The sequence below is a fragment of the Heptranchias perlo genome, chromosome 30 (assembly GCF_035084215.1).
Source record: "Heptranchias perlo isolate sHepPer1 chromosome 30, sHepPer1.hap1, whole genome shotgun sequence".
NCBI lineage: Eukaryota > Metazoa > Chordata > Chondrichthyes > Hexanchiformes > Hexanchidae > Heptranchias > Heptranchias perlo.
Window position 1 is genome coordinate 14251614 of NC_090354.1, and position 20656 is coordinate 14272269.

Consider the following 20656-nt stretch of genomic DNA (forward strand, 5'->3'; position numbering starts at 1 on the left):
TGCTAATTTTAACACATAAACTTAATAACCACCAAAATGTCACACCTCTTTCCAAATAATTTCAGTGTGAATATTGTGAGTGTTTATAGATATTCACTTACTTCTAATCTAGGCGAACAATTCAATGCAGTACTGAGGGAGTGCAGCATTGTCAGTTGAGACATTAAGCCGAGATCCCGTCTACCTTTTCCGGTGATTGTAAAAGTCCTATGCTACTTTTTCAAAGAAGTGCAGGAAGTTTTTCCGCTGTCCTGGCCAACATTCCTCCCTCAACCAATACCACCAAAACAGATGAGGTCATTCATCTCATTGTCTCTTGTGAGATCTAGCTGTGTGCAACTTGGATGTCATGTTTGCCCGTAAAACAACAGTGGCTTCATGCAGCTCTCATTGACTGTGCTCCTCCTATAATATAAAAGCACCTACAGAGTCGATGAAGAACTAATTGGATGCTGCATTGGGGACACTGCAAGTTTTTTCTCTACAGAAGAATGAACAGGGCCAAATGGTTCATCTAGTGAACGTTAATTAAACTTCAACTTTCATGAATGTAGTTTCTACATTTTCTTTAAAAATTGATATTTTTTTGAAAAAAAAGCTCTTTCATGACTTGAATGATCACGTTCTTGCAGAATAAATCAGTTTAATACAGTACTGCAATAAAAACAGAAAATGCTGGAAATACTCAGCAAGTCAGGCAGCTTCTGTGGAGAAAGAAACAGAGTCAACGTTTCAGGTCGAAGACCTTTCGGCAGAACTCGAAGAAGTTAAAAGATTTAACAGTTTTTAAAGAAGGTAAAAGAGACAAACAGAAATCCTGTCAGACAGAAGAGCAGAACTTCTTCAAGGTGCGCTTGCGCAGTTTGCAGGAGGGTTCGGAGACGCTCGGTTGCTCTCGGCTCCTCTCGTGATTGTCCCCATCCGAGACCCCGTATTACCCAGCGTGCAGCTTGAACCAAGATGGAGGAGCCGAGCGGCTGAATGGTGTTGACAAACTAGAGACTGAATTGGGCCTTAATTTCGGGGAGCGGCGATGCGAGGTAAGGGAGGCGGTCGGGGAGCTCTTGCGCCGCCGGGCAGGGAAACATTAAACCGAATGAAGCGCGGTGGCGGCTGAGCCGAGCGCTGAACATCAAGTGAGCGGGTTCGGTGCATGGAGCCGAGAGTCGGCTTGCAGGGGCAGCGGGACAAAGCGGCGCAAAGCCGACCAGAAACACTCGCAAAAACCCCCTGAATCATTGTAGGGCACCGAGAAAAGGTTTGCGCGAAAGAATTAATAAAGAAATCTAGTCGAGTGCACCTCACTCTGCCGATTTCCAGACAAAGCCAGGACGCCTCGTTCACTACAATTGGCTCAACTTAAATGAGGTTAATACCTTGGAAGTTATGGTACGTTTAAAAGGGGGGCCTATGCTACTGCCTTTTTGTTTTTCAATTTCCTAGCAATATTTTTGAACTAATATTTAAAGTAAAAAGTGTAACTTCATAGAGTAATAAAATGCAGAACTTTGAAAATTTAATTTTCATCCAAATTAAAAATACTTTGAAATAGGCAATTTCCCCAGTCAAGCCTAATCCTTTGCTAGTCTTAAAGCTAAACCCAAAAGTGATGCATTAACATACTTTAGTTACTATTCAAATCCTACACACCTAAAAGGAAGGGAAGTTGGTTTTATTCAAAATATGCATGCATTTTCTTATATAATATTTATATAAGAAAATGCATGCATCAGGAAAATATGATTTTTTTTTCTTTTTCATGCTGATATGGAGACTCACTGGGCAGCTCTGTTCACATTACTAACTGAGAGCATCCCCCAGCATCTCCATAGGAAACGACAGGAGTCAGACTGGCTGTGAGTGCCAATCCCGGGGAAGCCACACATCAGCTGGAGTTGGTGGCCCCAGATCAGCGCTCAGGCCGCTTGAAGTTGTGCCTGCTGTTTCCTATGGAAACGGGATACAGGAATGCTCCCTGTTGTCAGTATCACTGAAATGACCTAGCAAGAAGGAAGATCCTACTCCAGAGTGCCTCTGTTGGTAAGAAAACTGATTTTTTTTAAAAAGTTGATTATGAATTTTTTGGAGCTAAATATTTTTCTTTAAAATGGGGGAATATTTTTCAATAAAAGCACTACCTCTGAGTCTTCTCTCCTATAAGTCGAATTTTGTTCTTGCAGTTTTTGGTCACTTTTTCTTGATATTACAGTTTTAGATACAAAATATACTTGCGAAGTAAAGAACTGCAGTTCTGAATCAGCAGAGTCTAAAATCTAACTTTTAAAAACTGCAGTGTTGTATACCCCATCGTTGCATCTTTCTGAAATTCACATTTCAGATTATGCTTGGTGAAGAACATGCTTTATTGTATCACTATTTGAAGTAGCTATTTAGTGTGTGGAATGCCAAATGTTACATTATTAATCGAGTTAGGCTACTTGATCATGAATATGCTACTAAATTGTCACATCACTGTAGCACAAAACACATGTACACTGGTGTTTCTTAGTCTTGCGTTGTTCCTGTGTTTTATCTATTCAAACTTTGATCCTATCTTACGTAGAATATCTGCTTTGTTGCCATGAACGTGGATGATAAAAGGTGAAGTAGAATCTGTGGGAAATATTTTTGTCCAAAGTGCTCTGCATTACCCCCAAAAATTGACTCTTTGAAAAGTCAATTTGCCCTCCGCTGTGAAGATTCTTGAGTCAGGTCCCACTGTTAGGCTGCTGTAATGCCATCACTTGTGGGGAACATCCTGTACATCCCAAAGTGCATCTGTTCCAAATAGTGGGGGGTGAGGGCTCAACTTGAAACTAATCTGAGGACTGCCAAATTCCAGAAAGCCTAGCTACAGATTGGGAAATTTGCGTTCCCAACCACTAATGTGGTTTCCCAGTTTTGGCCAGCTCCAGGTTGGCATTTGGGTCATTTTCAAGTACCAACTTATAATGGAGCCTATCCAGGCTGCTCTATGTAATTGATGCCGCTAGAGCAGCCTCACACAGAGGGTGACCCTGCTTAACTGCATATTTTTGGTGAGAATATTAATTCCTTCAATGAAAAGGAGAATTTTGTACTGAAAGTACTCTTTCCTCTCCCCTCCCCCTCCCAATACTTCCCCCATTAAATGCACTATCACCGACAAGGGGGTTGCGTGTAAAATATGTGATTGTAAACTTTCTCTAACCAGCATTTTGAAAGCATAAAGTACAGGACCAAGGGAGGACTAAGGAATCAGTGACTGCTCTGGCATTTCCTACTATAACATTTAGGATAATGTCATTTTAGTAAAGTACGTTTTTCATATAACTGATGAAACATGCAGCCAAAGTCAAATGATACGCTTTATACCTCAGAGCCTTTAACAATCTTCACATATATTCAATTTTCACACAGCTGCCACATTTCAGCCTTTTTCTTCCTATTGGAGATTGCAATTTTACGTGCTAAATGTCTTCTGTCCTGTTACAGCAGGAGATGTGCCTTGCCCATACTTCTTAGTTCTCCCTGGGTCCGCTCTCTGATGTGGAGATGTCATGTATTTCAGCAAACTTGGTTTGACAGTGCAAACACTGGATATCTCAGGTAGTCCATATGATAAAGAATTTGAAACTCAGAGCTGAACATTTAAAATGTAATGGAGGGGAATAAAACCACAACAACTTGCATATACGTAGCACCTTTAACGTAGTAAAACATCCCACGGGGCAAGTTTCATATATAAGCAAAGATCATCTTTGTTTAATTTCCATTGTTACATAATAGCTAGAATAATTAGGTGAATCTTAATTACAATGAAATTTAGTGGTTTCTGGATCTGATGTAAGTAAAATTTCCATTTAAGCAAGTACTATAATGTCCTTAAATATCTATCTGATGTATATATGCATCTGTGTGTTCCCATTTATACGAAAGCATAAACAACTACATTTAAGTATATAGTCTACATTTTATGGTGTGCAAGTCAATTATTTATGTAAATATTTTCTTATAAGATGAATTGAATTACGAGGGTGTTAATCCCCTTGTGAAAGCTTCAGATACTCTGTTACTAAGAAGCACTAGTTCAAGTGTTTACTTCTATGCAGCACTGCAAAAATGACTGAGTTTTGTATCTTGTGCTGGAAGGTTTCAGTAAATAGTATGTGCTCCTTAAATAAGGACATGAAGTACAGATCTTTATTATTGCACTAATTCTGGCAAAAATGTGACCACCATCTCCTGAAATTTTCAGACTCTGAACTCCTGGCTGTAGCACTCAAACTTAGTGCAAGGATGAGTATTGGCATACTAGGGTCAACCCAACACAAGGCACCTCCTGTTAATAACTGCAGAGCAACATTGATGCCAGATATTGAGCAGTCCACGAGCCAGACCACTTCTGGAGCGAACCAAGTGCTGCCGTGAAATAAAATTGGAAATAAATGTAATTAAGTGGTTTTAGAGAAAAAAATTATGTGTTTACAATCTGAGAAACTTCAGGAAAGCACTAGAAAGATTTGAAAGACCATTGTGAAACATTAATTTGTATTCCTTTCATGATGGCAAAAAGCAGTATTTTCATTATGGAATTCAAGTAAATTTGTAATTTTTAAAGTTTAGCTCTACTCATTGTAGAAAAAATGTTTTTCCTTTTTTTTAAAAAAAGTTATCATGGGGTGAGAGATGTTTGTGCTGGAAAATGTGGCTCTTCCCATTTCTGGAAGCCTGTGTCACCATCAAGCACCCCCAGCTCAGGTATAGTACAGTCATATATAGAGGAGGGTTCCCTTTACTCTGTGCCTCAGCCCATACCTCAGAAGAGCACTCCATACTGCATCAGGGTGACAATTTTCCCATTTACCACACTAATCATCCTTTGGCCTTGTCTAAGTGAGATTGCCAAATTAAGGACAGTTTTATGTTGTAGGCCCATGCCTACTAGGAACTGGACTGAGAATGCTTAAACTCATTTCACATAGAACATTTACATCCAACAGACCGAGGCAATGGGCTGGATTTGAGCCCGGGCCTCGAGGTAAGAGGCCAGTGTTTAACCCATTGTGAAACCTAATTCCTGCTGATTGTAAATTTTTATTGTAATTAGTTGACATTTTTTTCTTGCCAATTTTCTCCCCTCCTAAAGGCATTGTAATACTAAAGATGCTGGTCAGCAATGGAACTGTGGCCAGTTTTCCCCTCCCTAAGCTCAGCTACTCACTGGATAAACTCACAGCCACCAGGGTAGCTGTTCAGTCTATAATGTGAAACAAATACTGAGTTTGGATTTTGCAGCACAGTGGCACAATAGATTTATACAGTTATCAAATTGCAAGACATGCATTTGAATCCTAGCCTCTATTGACAAAGTATGGGCTTCTTATTTGACCCTGAGATGAGCTTCCGACCACACGTCCTCTCCATCACCAAGACCGCCCACTTCCACCTCCGTAACATCGTCCGTCTCCGTCCCTGCCTCGGCTGAACTGCTGCTGAAATCCTCATCCGTGCCTTTGTTACCTCTAGACTTGACTATTTCAATGCTCTCCTGGCCTGCCTCCCATCTTCCATCCTCTGTAAACTTGAGCTCATCCAGAACTCTACTGCCCACGTCCTAACTGGCACCAAATCCCATTCACCCATCACTCCTGTGCTCACTGACTACACTGACCCGGTCTGGGAACGCTTCGATTTTAAAAATTCTCATCCTTGTTTTCAAAACCCTCCCTATCCCTGTAACCTCCTCCAGCCCTACGACCCTTTGTGATCTCTGAGCTCCTCCAATTCTTGCCTCTTGTGCATCTTTGATTTTAATTGCTCCACCATTGCCGGCCGTGCCTTCAGCTGCCTAGGCCCTAACTCTGGAATTCTCTCCCTAAACCCCTCTGCTTCTCTTCCTCTCCTCCTTTAAGACGCTCCTTAAAACCCATCTCTTTGACCAAGCTTTTGGTCACCTGTCCTAATATCTCCTTACATGAGTCGGTGTCAGATTTTGTTTGAAAACTGCTCCTGTGAAGTGCCTTGAGATAAAGGTGCTATAGAAATGCAAGTTGTTTACTGAAATAGTATATTTGGCATAGATAAAGTGGGACGGTAAGAAGAAACAATTGCCAGGACTTCCAACTTGTGTCACACTTCAGACCCTGATTGCTGAGTAGCATTTGTCAAGTCTACAAAGATGTTTTTGATTGCCTACTGCCCCTTTCAGCTGAAGTTCATGCTGTGTAACCCAGGAGGTTGCATAAGGGATGAGAAATAACATAAAACCAACATTCTACAGAAAGTAAGCTTTGAGGAAATTCACACCATTAAAATGACCTTTGATTACTTAAACCTAACATTATAAGTAAGTGTAGTATCGAGTAGCTGTTCAAGCTTTTTGAGTGCTTGATTTTGTAATTAAACCATCACTAGTTTGAGCTCCAGGTCAACTCTGAAACGCACTTCCTCATATTGAGTGTTTTGTCAATTGTTCTCGTACGGAGATATAATAGGTGTTCTATATCTATTGTTTCACCATTCAAGAGAAGCAGTGGTGAAGACTGAAGCCCAGGCTGGGTTATCCAGCTGAAAAAGGAAGTAACGATGTTGCCTTAAACAGAACATTGGTCTTTTGAACATACCTGTTTCTCATAACCAAAGAAGTAACTTAGAACATGGCAGAGGCAGGGTGACGTGCCGAAATTGAATAGAGAAAGTTGCCTTTTTAAAAAAAAAACTTAGTTTTCTTTGAAAAAGCAGCAAAATATTTCAGTAAACCATCACTTGAATCTATTTTACTTAATTTTAATATAACCAGATTGATGTATAATTCTTTCTACTTCAGTACTTTGTCCAGGTCACACTGTTTCCTGATGAAGAAGCAGATGCTTTCTGTTATGTGCCCAAGTAATTTGACCATCATGGGTGTATAGTTCTAAAAACTAGGTATGAAAGTTCAGACCTACCAACTTGTATCTTCAGTAAAACAATGAATAAGAATCTGTTACTAGGCAACTGCACAGCTGAGTGATTATGATGTCATAAGCATCAAGAGAAAAGTTTTGAGTGGTTTATAAACGGAACTTGATCCTACAGCTACACCTCTCCATCTAGGTTAAGTGTATTTGTAATTCGCTTTAATGGATAAAAGGTTCCAAGACCCAGTAACTGACTTCAACATAGGCATCTTCTTGCACTCTTGTATTAGGAGTGCAATATATATATCCGTGCAACATAAATGTTGGGAGTCAGTGCTATGACTAGTAAAGCGCCATTGTAAATTTGTTTTTAACCCAGTGAGTGACATAGTGTGTGACGTTGTACACTTTGCTGTTTTATATGTCTTAACATTTTTCTCCTCTCATTACTTCAGGAGTGTGCTGTCGATCTGGCTTTGATTAATTTTAAACTTACATCATGAGCATTGTTCATGACAAGTTAGGTAACGAATTCCTCAGGAACGGTGGGATGGAACCAAACTTCTCTTCTGGTATGATCATGTTCAGTCACCTCCCACCAATCACAAATTTTACCAGCCTCGCTACCCATTCTGTCACACCTACTGTACCTCAGGATTTGATCCTCAAAAAGGATCCCGACGCTCCAGCAGAAAAATATCCTTCAGAATATATGCAGCCCATCTCTGATGTTAAAGAGAAAAAGTTCTCCGCGCATGATGGATTTGTATTTTTTAAGAATAAACTTCTCGAGGAAGAGGAGATGGGCAGGGGACAGAGCATCTTGACCCATAACCTGAATCATACCGCTGTAGTAAGTATTAATTTCCCATTCCATCCCTTACACTGCTCGATAGTTGCATGTTTTTATTGAGTTAAATCCAATAAATTTATTTTTTGCCCAGTGTATCAATGAATGAACTTTTACCATTGGTCCAGATAGTACTTGTACCAGACTGAAATTTTATACGGGCATCAATTTAATATTTTGAGCAGACCATTTGAATTATTTTTCCTCAGTTTTACTCCTATCTCACCTGAAGTCAATGCCTCACACTTACGATACGATGCCCCATGTGATGGTAACCCTTGAGTATCTTGCCCAAGCAGTCATTCTTCATGTGTGAGCTCAGAAGACAAATATCGGTAGCCCATTTCTCCATGTGGGGGAGGTTTTGCAGCTGAGCCTGATACTGTGCTCTTCCAATATCTTAAGTATATACTTTCCAGTAGGGAACCATGCAATAGCAAGGAAGGGTGGCATATTTTCTTTTTTCCCTTCCCATCACAGGGATGTTGAAGCTAATTGTAATGCCCCCATTAGCAGAACAGCTAGTTCAGTGCAGACTTGGGATCAAACCTGTTCTGTGGTTCAGTATTATGCTACATGGTTCATTTATCTATTGAACTATCGGGAAGCCCCTTAATTTGTTTTTAAATTTAAATTGCTCTTTGTGTTCTCTTTTTCTCCATTTCCTCCTATTGAAGAAAAACTCTGCAATTTTGCTTATTACAGTGAAGTAAATCAATGCTAGGAGATGGAACATTTAGTTTCCACTTTGACATCCCAATGTCAGCATCAGGTATTGTTGGATGCTTTGATTCAACAATATGCTGTAACCCCAACCTCAGAAGAACTGTCTTTACCAGATTAGTAAGAATTATGACATTTCCCACATGTGGAAGATATGGAATGAAGAAGAATGATCCATCTCACTCCAGCAGGAGATATTTTATGTTCTGCCTGATTGAGATTAATCATTCTTGCTAATCCATATTTTCCATATGTATTGGATATGGTTGCCTACTGGTTAAGGTACTGGACTAACAATACAGAGGTCATGAGTTCAGATCCCAACATGGCAAGTTGTGTAATTAAAATTCACTAATGTCTTCAAGGGAAGGGCGCCTGCCACCTCACATGGTCTGGCCTGCACATAACTCCAGTCCGGAACTATGGTTCCCCCTAGAGTCTATTAAATTCGATTATAGTCCTGTGCTTTCTATTTATTGGTTCTTGGGATGTGGGCAACACTGGCAGTGCAGTATTTATTTTTCATCCCTAGTTGCCCTGATGGGTGTAAGTCCACCACGTAGTGTGAGACTGGAGTCTTGTAATGGGTGACTCTTCATGCCCTCTGAGCAACTTGGGGTGGGTGATATATGCTGCATTGCCACTGTCACCCATATCCCAAGGACAAATAAATTTGAAGAAAGCATACTGTAGGACTATAACCTATCTTAATAGATTCCAGGAGTAATCATATGGTGAGAATGCAGTGTTATTTTAGTTAGGCAGTGATGGATGTGGTCTCCTACATAAAGACCCATCTAAAGGTACTTTGCTCCTTACACCTGATCTCTCGTCACTTAAAAAGTTAGGAACAACTCAACCAATCACTCTACAGGAGTAGTGAGATGCGTCAAACATTCTGTAAATTTTCTGGCTTGACTGGGTTTTCATAGAATCATATAGCACAGAAGGAGGCCATTCAGCCCATCATGTCTGTGCCAACTCTTTGAAAGAGCTATCCAATTTGTCCCACTCCACTGCTCTTTCCCCAAAGCCCTGTAAATTTTTCCTTTTCAAATATATAACCAATTCCCATTTGAAAGTTACTATTGAATCTGCTTCCACCACCCTTTCAGGCAGTGCAGTCCTGATCATCATAATTCGCTGTGTAAAAAATGTTTCTTTTTAGGTATGTGTTTCTCCATTTGTAAAGGTATGAGTGGAATGAAAGGTACGCTGCTTTTGTGACCATGCAAACAGTAGTTCTTGGGCATTATAATGCTACCTTGCAGGAGGGGTCTCCTCTTGCAGTTGGAGCCATATCAGTTAAAGACCTGTTAGTTGAAAGATGACCATATTAGATCATGGTCTTCTGTTCCCAATTGCAGATGCTGAGCATCCGCTAATAATCTTAAGCTCAAAATGGAAAACGTTTGTGAAGGGATCTATTAAATGAGTTAGCTGTATCTTTTGATGTTCCACATATTCTGGAGTATCTCTATAGCATCTATTTGACACGAGGAAGAAAATACTTACCTTTCACGACCTCCGGATGGTCCAGAGCGATTCATAGACAATGAAGTACTTTTCAAGTGTAGTCACTGTTTTAATATAGGGAAACACAGTAGGCAATTTGTGCCCAGCAAGGACCCGTTGCATAGCAATTAGGTAAATGACCAGATAATCTGTTTAATGATGTTGGTTGATATTGGTCTAATCCTGTACATATTCAAGGAATAAAGAAGACCTTACTGAGTAGTTTATTTTTTCACAGAGGACCTTTTGAAGCAGAGAGAGGAGTGACTTTCATTATATCACTCTTGACTGGATTAGAACCAAGGTGCTAGAGGTGAAAATTCAGTCACTGTGCTACTAGCTTTTTTTAATCCTGCCTCATCCTCCCTTTTCTTATCCCGTCCTCCCAAAAATCTTTTTGAAAGCACAACCAGTTGTGGTGTTCCCTACGTTATCCCTAGGGTTTGCTGAACTCCATTTGCTTGTTGGAGATGTTCTAATTCAGTGACAGAAGATGATTGTAGATTATCACAATTAATCTATCTCCTTGTGAAAATAGGAATTTTAGAGTATTCTCCTCCCCCCCCAACCCTCCGGCCAATAGAATTACTATGTGGTGACTGTCGCTATCAGGTACGTTACATCTGTTGTGGGTTTTTCCCCCCAATTTCTCTTCCCACCCCCAAGGTCCTTGCTCATGTTGGAGTGCAGTTCCACAGAAACTGGCAACTCTCCAGTACCTCGTCAAAATGGTCATTCTTAATGCGTGAATCTAGGCAGTATATGAAGGTATCGCAGCCAGACCTTGTCCCCATATATACACTTTCCAGCTGTGGTCACTGAATAACAGTGGAGTTGGAGCCCTGGCAAGTTTGTTTTTTGCTATTGGAAAGTGAAACAAGTTTAGATTATGTTTTAGCTTAATTCTCTGGATCAGGTTCTTAATGAATAATAATTGCCGCTTGACTTGTACTCAAAGGTTGTCACTCAAAAACTATTGCTGAGACTGGGATTCATATCTGGTCCTGTAGTTCTACACTAGCTGGCCCTGCTACCGGAAAGCTACTTTGAAAACTTAGGCTGGATGTTTATCAATGCCTGAACTATTTCTGAATTGGTAATTTATTTTAACAACAAAGGACCGAATACAAAGGAGTGGTTCAACTCATTAAAAGATTTACTTGTTAAATATATTTGTTCTTTGCTGCCTTTCAATGCTTTGATTATATTTTGGGGCCAGAATGACCTGTTGTATGCTATCAGGAAGTTACAGTACATACATATAGTACATTGTGTTTTTATTTAAATTAGAATTCCATTAACTTAACATTTTAAGTGACTTGTTACTTAGAAGAATCTTGCTTGTGAAAATATTTGTGAACGCAAATGTGCTTTTTCTGTCCTTGTAATCAATGTTTAGGCAGTATTTTTTGTCAAAAAAATCAGTGGCAGTTTATTGCCTGGATCTCATATTTTGCTGCCCAATAAAAACTACAGTATGTCATTGTAGTAGAACTGTTCCAGGATAGTAATGCTTTGACAACAGCTGACCTAGCTCACCAGTGTAGTTCATCACAGATGAGTAGAATGCAAGCTCATGTCTGCAATTTTCCCCTGCAATAAGTTCCAATTTTAATATGGCTATCTGAGGAGGAATTCACAGAAGGCCATGCACCTTTACCCAATAGAGTAAGACAGGTCATCCTGTACTGCTGTCGCACACAAGTTAACTGCTACTTGCAGAGTAAACTTGGCAGAGGTCTGGTTATGGGTTGCCTGTTCGCGTTTTCAGCCAGGCATGGTGTATGGAAGGAGAGAAGAAACATCCTTTTTTTAAAAAAAAGTGGCTTAAACAAAATTTGAATCTGCCATTTCTCAATGTGTTGGAATGAACTGATGTGATTGTTGAACTGTTCTGAATTTTAAATAACAGTTTTGTTGAAAAATTGGGCACAAATGGTATTTTAGGACCCAGCATAGAATAACAAGTTCCTACAAAAATTAACATTTCATAATTTTTTTTCCTCCAGTCACAAGTTAGATATGATAAAGATTACCTCACTGTTCCAAAACAAGGGAATATTAAGAGGGCAAAGAAACAGAACTCCCAATCTCAGGATACAAAACCCAAGCGCAAACGAAGTGAAACTTCCAAGGTAAGAATATTTTTCAGTGCATTGATTACACTGGAAAATAGCTTAGAGTGTCAACTATTTACTGAAGTCAGCAGTTTTTATTAATGATTTTAGAACTTAACTGGACAGCTGTTAAATTTTAAAGATGCTCGGGGTAGTGCTGGTTGAAGATTATACTACGGTGTGTAATCAGTTGCTGCACACACAATTCGTCATCTTGTAACTCAAGCTAAAGCAGTGTTCTGCATCAATTCCAATGGTTTTGAGAATATAAGAGTACAACATCAAGGAAGTAAAGCATTTTTTAATATTTTCTTTCAGTGGTGAGTGCTACCAAAATCAACTGAACCACCTGGAGGAGTTGACTCTAACCATGTGACTGAGCTGATTTAACATATGCTTATCTGTTGATGCTCTTTTCAGCTCGCACTCCTGGCAATCTCTCCAACCTGTTCCTGCTGTCACCAACACTTGCCGTTGAAATAAAAATATTTTTAAAAAATCAATGACTAAAATAATTTCTCTACAAATCTTCAGATGATTACAGATCTATTAAAATTCAATAGTGTTTTGCTTAACCTGGTTATAATGAAGGCAGTAATGTGCTCAACATTGCCTATAGGAAGAAACTAGGAGATCACCTAATGCAGTGCAAGCCTCTAAATGGGTGTTATGGATCTGAGAATGTGGGTCAGATAGTAGCAATTCTAGATCCCTAAGTGCTGGCACAGGTCCAACTATATCATTGAAGTGCTCAAGTAACTGTGTGTGTGTTGTGTGTACGCACGCGCGTGCTAAACAATTGCTGTTTGTGTGACTCCTTAATAACCAATGGCACTCATCCAGTGTAAGAAATGCTCTCACCTAGTGGGATATTTTTCAGTGTTCCCATTTTTAAATTAAACCCACTTCAATGGCCTTGCCATTGTAGCTGTCACAGGCCATTTTACTAGAACACTATTATTCAGCCCACAAATTATTCCTCAGACATATCCTCTTAATCCTCTTTCCCACTCCTCTTCCCAAACCATGTCTTTTTTGTATCTGCCTGCTGTCTGAAGTATAACACCAGCATCTGCAGCAAAATGGCGCGCATGTTTTTTTTTTATTCGTTCACGGGATGTGGGCGTCGCTGGCAAGGCCGGCATTTATTGCCCATCCTTAATTGCCCTCGAGAAGGTGGTGGTGAGCCGCCTTCTTGAACCGCTGCAGTCCGTGTGGTGACGGTTCTCCCACAGTGCTGTTAGGAAGGGAGTTCCAGGATTTTGACCCAGCGACAATGAAGGAACGGCGATATATTTCCAAGTCGGGATGGTGTGTGACTTGGAGGGGAGCGTGCAGGTGGTGTTGTTCCCTTGTGCCTGCTGCCCTTGTCCTTCTAGGTGGTAGAGGTCGCGGGTTTGGGAGGTGCTGTCGAAGAAGTCTTGGCGAGTTGCTGCAGTGCATCCTGTGGATGGTGCACACTGCAGCCACAGTGCGCCGGTGGTGAAGGGAGTGAATGTTTAGGGTGGTGGATGGGGTGCCAATCAAGCGGGCTGCTTTATCTTGGATGGTGTCGAGCTTCTTGAGTGTTGTTGGAGCTGCACTCATCCAGGCAAGTGGAGAGTATTCCATCACACTCCTGACTTGTGCCTTGTAGATGGTGGAAAGAATTGCATGTGAATATCTACTTAGTGGCAACTGCATGCCTGAAGTACAACTGTGTAACACTTGCAGACAGCTGTTCAGGTGACACAAAATGAATCATGATTACCCAGTGAAAAACAGTGATATTTTTTGTATTAATCAATACGGGCATGTAGGTCAAAATGTATCTTTATTTTTACTAATGACTTGGCCCAGTCAAAATCTCAAGACAGCAGATTTTAAAAAAGCTTACATTTTGCAAGCAAGCAAAATGCTCCTGAACAATTACAATAAATCTCCAACTGAGTTAAGCCGAGCAAGGTTTGAATATTTTCATATAAGCAATGTTAAAACCTGAGTAATCTATTCTATAAAAAGCCACCCGTGTACCTGCACAGAAAATGGGGATATGACCGAAAAATGGAGCAAAATAGATTGATTCTCGACTTCTAAGAGAATTATGCTTTGTTTTCAGTATAATAAAATTTAGAGGTTTATTTGCAAAATATTGCATTTGAAATCTAGCCATTCACTGATTCTTCTGCACTTGTTGACTATCCTATTATTTATATATAAATGTATTAAAAATCTTAGCGCTGTGCACACTTCCTGTCAAATTTTTCCATTATAAGTTTCTATGTCCACCACATCAGGGGATGTAATTACAGCATGCAAGTTTACATAGGCAGTTTCCATTATAAATATGGACATAGGAATTTAAAATGAAAATACAGAAATAAGGACAGAATGTATGACTTCAAAATAGAGACCGAAATACATCTGCACATACCGGTCCGATCGCCCCCTGCCCTCAACTCACCTGAAGACTACACATAATTTTGACTTCTCATGTGATGCCACAGGAGATTGACTAGTAATATTACATCCACGTGCATGTCCTGTCAACTTTTCCGATTACCTCCATCGGAGAAGATAATTCATTACAATGATTAAATTGCTACCATCACATCCAAACAGGCTTTAACTATCTCACCACGGTCTTGAGCTTGATTGTGTTTTAATCAAATTAGTTCTTGGTCTTTAACAAGGAATTGTTTTCCTTCTAGTCTTCAACAGGTGGAGATGGTACCAATCTTTTACATGGTCCGAAGGTTCATATATGTGAGCATTGCTGTGCCTCCTTCCGTAGTTCTTACCACCTTCGTCGCCACGTGCTCATTCACACTGGTAAGGAATGAAAAGTATTGATAGTACTGGAAGTAAGCTATGAATTTTCCTACTGTTTTCCATGCAGTATTTTGTGCTTTTAGTATGAGGTTTTGATATTGTGCATAGTATTATTTATTGCTTCTTTACTTTTGAACTGCTTGCTACAGTTCTTACTTGAGACAATTAAGTTTGACCTGACAGCCTGTGTTGGAGGGATAATTCTAAAATTGTTCTTGTAGGTGAACGGCCTTTCCAGTGTAGCCAGTGCAACATGTGCTTCATTCAGAAATATCTGCTTCAAAGGCATGAGAAGATCCACAGTGGTATGCACACAGCAGTTACTTGGCACCTAATTCAGCTAATTTCAGTGCTTTTTAATTTTTCAACTTTTGTTTTAATTGTAAAGTTATTACATGTGTGTTGGTGCTGTGTATAAAAAGTGCTAATTTGTGTATGTTTTGATGTTACAATCTAAAATATATTCCTTCAAGGAGAGAAGCCATTCTGTTGTGATCAGTGTAATATGAGGTTCATCCAGAAATATCACATGGAGAGACACAAACGAACACACAGTGGAGAAAAGCCTTATCAGTGCCACACTTGTCAACAGGTATTGGTGAACTTGCAACTTTTGAAAGCAGTTCTTGTGAATGAAAAAGATGTAGAATGTAATTAGCAAAGTACAGCTGTCCGATTTAATAAAGACAGGATTGATGGGGCTGTATGATCCAGTTGCATAGCTGGAACCATAATCACAATATTGTATTGCTTTAATTGAACAGCTTTTATAATAGATGGAAGGGAAATTATTTATTTTGGGAGATGGGGTGGTGGTTGCTAGTCAGAAAACCTATTGGCCAGATTTGATTTACCAACAAAATCATTCACTGTTTGAAGAACAAATGGCTGATTCATTCTACTGTCAATGTAGCCTGACCTAAGAGAAAAAAATTGAGTGGAGGTGTGAAAGTATGGTAGACCCATCTCCAGCCGCTGAGAGATCTTCAGAAAGGAGATTGTGGAGAATTAAATACGTAATCAGAAACAATAGGCCAAATATTATCCTATGCTGAAATTTCTATGATTCTATAAACCAAATGAATTGTTACTTTTTTTATTCTGATGTTTGTGGTATGGAAAATGGGCTTTTCAAGGATGTTGCAGGTGACTGGGATCATTCTAACAAAATATTGGTAGACATTTTCTAAATTTGATTCCTTGGATTGCGATCTTGTAAAACATGAAAAGTTTTTAAAATGGTTTTGTACCATATTAGGTTAGCCTGTAACAGCTTGCAGCATGTTGCAGTGGTGTGTTGGTTCATCGTGATGGAAGCTTCCATCCCACCACCAATTTTCTCCATTTCCCTACTTTCTTGGAGTGGTTGGCTCCTTGCTGCGGTATGATTTCATGGGCGTTGGGCATCCTGTGATACTTTTCCCATAGTGCCATTATTTGTGCATTAGCTTTGACAGCAAATATTGACAGGTTATTCACCCATGGGGGCATCACAGCTTAGCCCAATCTATCACCAAGCTTCCACATGCACACATCAGGGTAATGACAGGAGAGGGAAATCTTGGTCATTTTTTCCCTCTGGCTCCCCTTCCTCTTCCCTGCCCTCAAAACTTGGCGATGCTGAGGCCTGTTGTAATATCTCTGCAACTGCTTCATCTAAGATCATTTAACTTATCACAAACCAAGAATCTTACCTGGACCTTCCTAGTCTGCTTTAGCTGTTCACTAGAATAAGCTGATTGAGCCATTTGCAACCAGCATAAGCTTAATGTTAAGCTATCTAGTCATGTGTCATACAGATTCCTTTCCTGTTTACATCTCTCGACATCAATTCCTCAACCACACCTCAGTGAGAGACTTGGTAGCAAGATTGAGGTCCTGGATGACTTCACACACTGGGTAGTTAGCCAGCACATAGCAAGACCCCAGCAACTACTTTCCTATTTTTGTACACTGTAAACCCTCATCTCTTTCTTTCCTTCCCCCCCCCCCCCACCCCACAACGTGTATGTGGCTTGTGTTTGTGTGGAAATCACATTTAATTAAGTTAAACATCCTCTTTTTCAGTGGGAGCAATAATTGCCCTTTGACCACTGGTGTATAATGAAATATTTGAGTTTATTTTGGGGAGAAAGTAGAAGCTCCTGTTTTGGTTCAAAGGTCATTCAATATTTCTGTTTGTATATGTTTATAAAATATTCTTGCATAAAATCTTTCAATTCTGCTTTTCATCTTTTCCTCAGTATTTTTCCAGAACAGACAGGTTATTAAAGCACAGACGAACATGTGGTGAAGTCCTTGGTAAAAGTGAGAATGGAATGGAACCTGGACCATCCAATCAAATGGGAAATGGTTGTTTCACATCAACTCAGGGAACTACAGGTGCTCGCAAAAAAGCAAAATCAAAAGCTACATCTCAGGAGACTAAGGACAAGGCAGTCCGCAAAAAGAATAAATCCAATATCTCTGAACTGCCAAGTAGCTTAACCAGCTGCAAAGATAAATTGTCTGTATATAACATGCATGAATATGCTGTTGAGATGCCGATGGTGTCCTCTAGTATGAAGCTGGGAAGTACAAGTGAAGAGGAATTACAAACAAGAGCACCTAAATTGGTAATCAAAAAAGTGAATCGGAAGAGCCCTCAAAGAACAGGTATGAACAATGCAACACATCTTGTTATACCTGCCTCGGAGCTGGTGAGACAAAAGCTGATGGCTAATAAGCAAGGGACTCTGGAATTGAACAATAGCAGCAGCATGGATAATATTGTCTTGCTGCAGAACACAGGCAATAAAACAGAACAGGCAAGTAACTGCAACTATGATGACGCCATGCAGTTTTTTAAGAAAAAAAGATACTTGCAAGCTGCCTCCAGTAACAATGACTATGCAGTAAGTATAGGACAGATAGCATCTCAACAGTCCGTAATTCAGGCAGCAGTTGCCAGTGTGATGGATAACGAAGCCTCACTTACGCTGCTGGACTCTTCTCCAATGAATGTGGATGTGAAAGTCTGTCATGATAAGTCTGGAATTCCAGATGAGGTCCTTCAAAGCCTTCTGGACCAATATTCCCACAAACATGAGGGCCAGCATGATGTTCCTTTTGATATTACTGACCAACATATCCCGATCCATTCTTCAGGAGAAAATCCAGAGATACATGAGGAAGTTGTTTGCCCAGAACCACATGCATCTCGTGGTGACAAAACAGGAATGCTCCAAGAATATTCTAAGTACCTCCAGCAAGCTTTAGAGAGAACAAGTCAAGGCGACGGTTTTTCACTAAGCCCAGGGATGCAGTTTTGTCCCACTAGTCTTCCATCAAGTCTCCCTAGCCATAATTTATTCCCTGACAAACAGGCTTACACCACACCTGCACTCGAGTGTGGTTTCAGTCCATCTATTACCTCAGTGTTGCCAACCACCTCACCAAAGTCACATTTTGGTTTGTTGGTTGGAAGTTCCCAACCTGGCATTCACTTTCCCAGTACAGAAGCTGCTCATCAAAGGCTGACGCCATCTCAGGAGTTGGTTGGGCAGCTGGAACAACAAAAGAACTTGGAGGCTGGCCTGAATCATCAGGTCTATCAGATTGAGAATTTTGCCCAGGCCTTTGGATCTCAGTTCAAGTCAGGTGGTAGAGTGCCAATGACCTTCAGCAGCGGCACCAACGAAGAGGCAGGCCACAGAATAAGGACTACAGTTTCTGAATTCTCAGGGTACACTAATTTGTTGTCTGATGCTAATGAGCCAATTAGTACGGGAGCCAAGACTCCAACCAGCCAAAGTTACAGGTAAGGTCATAAGTATGACCAGGCTGGAGGGCCTTGAGTGCTTGATACCATGCTTTTAACCATGTGTAAGCACATTGCCAGTCCAAATGTTTATATATCAGGTTCTGAGAAAAAATGTAAAATGAATGAAGCCCTTCCAATGCAACATTTTACCATTTTGTTTGGTGCATTCAGTCTGTAATCATGTTAGAACAGTTTGTATTAGGAATAAATTTTAAACACGGTGGATAGGCAGAAAATTAAATAAGTCTGGATTTTTTTTTTCTCAGTGGATTGGAAAATGTTTTAGCAAAATAGCATGACTTGGATGGGGTTAAATGTTTTTTTGTGGGATTTGTGTTTTTTTAAAATTCAGCTGTACTGTTAATGGAAAAGCATAACTGTTAAAGCATCAGGGAAATGCTCAAAGTTCAATTTTCAAAACTAGCGACATCATTAATATTGAGCTATGCTCTAGTTTATAGTATGACTCAGGAAACATTTGATGCAGTAAGGGGAGATTTCTGTTGAAACAAATTCCACAAGCACTGACTTGAAAGGGGAACAGAACTTTGATGTTGGAAAATTTGCTGTGCACGTCTGTGCATTGAAGCATTTGGTCCCTGAAAACAGCTTTGAAACTGCAAAGCAGCAGCCTCATTAAGGAAAGAACTAATGATTTGACCAATTTAATTTTAGTGTAGTAATAAAAAAAAGTTAAAAATAAACTTTAAAAAATTAGGTAGGACAAGACTTTATTTACCTCATTCTACATTTTAAAAGCCGTGAATAGGCAGGTACCAATGCAAGTATCAGTAGTGAAAGTAGCATGAATCAACATTGCATAAATGTAATAATTCCCATTGGATGCTATTGTTAACGTTAGCAATGTTTACAGGAAAAATAAAACCTTTGTTTTTAGAAAACTACAAAGTACAGGGTGAAAGGATAAAACTGCAGTGCTGTACAGTGAAAACTATGGGTGCAAAGTATATTGAAAAGTTCAGTATGCTAGATCATAAAGTCTTTTTATACATTTCATAGTGTTGCAAAAGCATAGTGTTATAATTCAGATATACCCATCAGTTTGATGGTAACAACCTGCTAATATAATAGCCATTAAAAGTGTGTGGTAATTTGCTGCTTTGTTTTGAGTTGTAAGAAGTTGAAAAACGAGAAATGGTCAAAAAGTAACATCTAGTTAAACCGATGAATGCCTGGTTGGCCTCATTGTATATATTCAAAGTAATTTTACTTTGATTCTGTATTCCATCCTGGATGCCTGAGGCCACAAGTGATTACAGTACATAAGCTTCATTATTTATAATTCATAAATAGTTTGTGTAGTTTCAGAAAGTTGTCTGTAAAGTTTCTAACAATTATACTGTGTTTGAAAAAGTTGTATTTGACTTGAATTATTTCAAGGGTCAGTTAGAAAATCTCCCTTATCTGGGAAGAGCAAATGGAATACTAGATAAACTCTGGTTGTGGTTTGTATGTCTAGAGTCAAGGTTGTCTCTTCTAGAGTTTTTCTACCTATAATACATCTAGTGGTGCAGTGATCAGAAATTGTCTGCCAGCAACAGTAATGGTGAATCTAAGCTTCCCCTCCCTAGTGTCTTGATATGATTAACATTGGTGTTGGACCTGCATTAGAACCACACTAGCAGTGTTTGCATTGCTTACTGAGCTTAACTGTACATCATCATTAAACAAACTGGATCTTTAAAACCAGTGTAAATTAAACAGTACATAGGCTGCCCAGCGTTTTTCATTGAGATTGCATGTCCACCTAGTCAGTACACTGCCTATTTTTTGTCAGACTGATCTAACGTTTTTGACTCAGTCTCCAGTAGAACTAGTCCACAGAGGAAAGAAAACTCTGCTCGTTGGCCAGTGTAGTGAAATAAGATTTTCCTTAACTGTTAAAATTCTAATCTAGTGCAGGACTTGAAATTAACATTGTGACAAGATAGGTTTG

The 20656-nt window shown here is 39.7% G+C and overlaps 1 protein-coding gene across 2 annotated transcripts; it reads left to right on the top strand.

Moving 5' to 3' along the window:
* The first annotated feature begins 930 nt into the window (after window positions 1-930).
* Window positions 931-20073, top strand: znf281b (zinc finger protein 281b). 2 transcript variants are annotated; one of them, XM_067968946.1, is made up of 7 exons: window positions 931-1040; window positions 7337-7734; window positions 11979-12104; window positions 14777-14897; window positions 15119-15202; window positions 15371-15489; window positions 17141-20073. In XM_067968946.1, exons 2-7 carry the CDS (start codon window positions 7381-7383, stop codon window positions 18698-18700), a joined length of 2364 nt encoding a protein of 787 aa, XP_067825047.1. In that variant the 5' UTR covers window positions 931-1040; window positions 7337-7380; the 3' UTR covers window positions 18701-20073. The 2 variants fall into 2 exon arrangements, with proteins under 2 accessions (XP_067825047.1, XP_067825048.1); XM_067968947.1 differs by lacking the exon at window positions 931-1040 and adding an exon at window positions 6830-6909.
* Window positions 20074-20656: the final 583 nt, after the last annotated feature.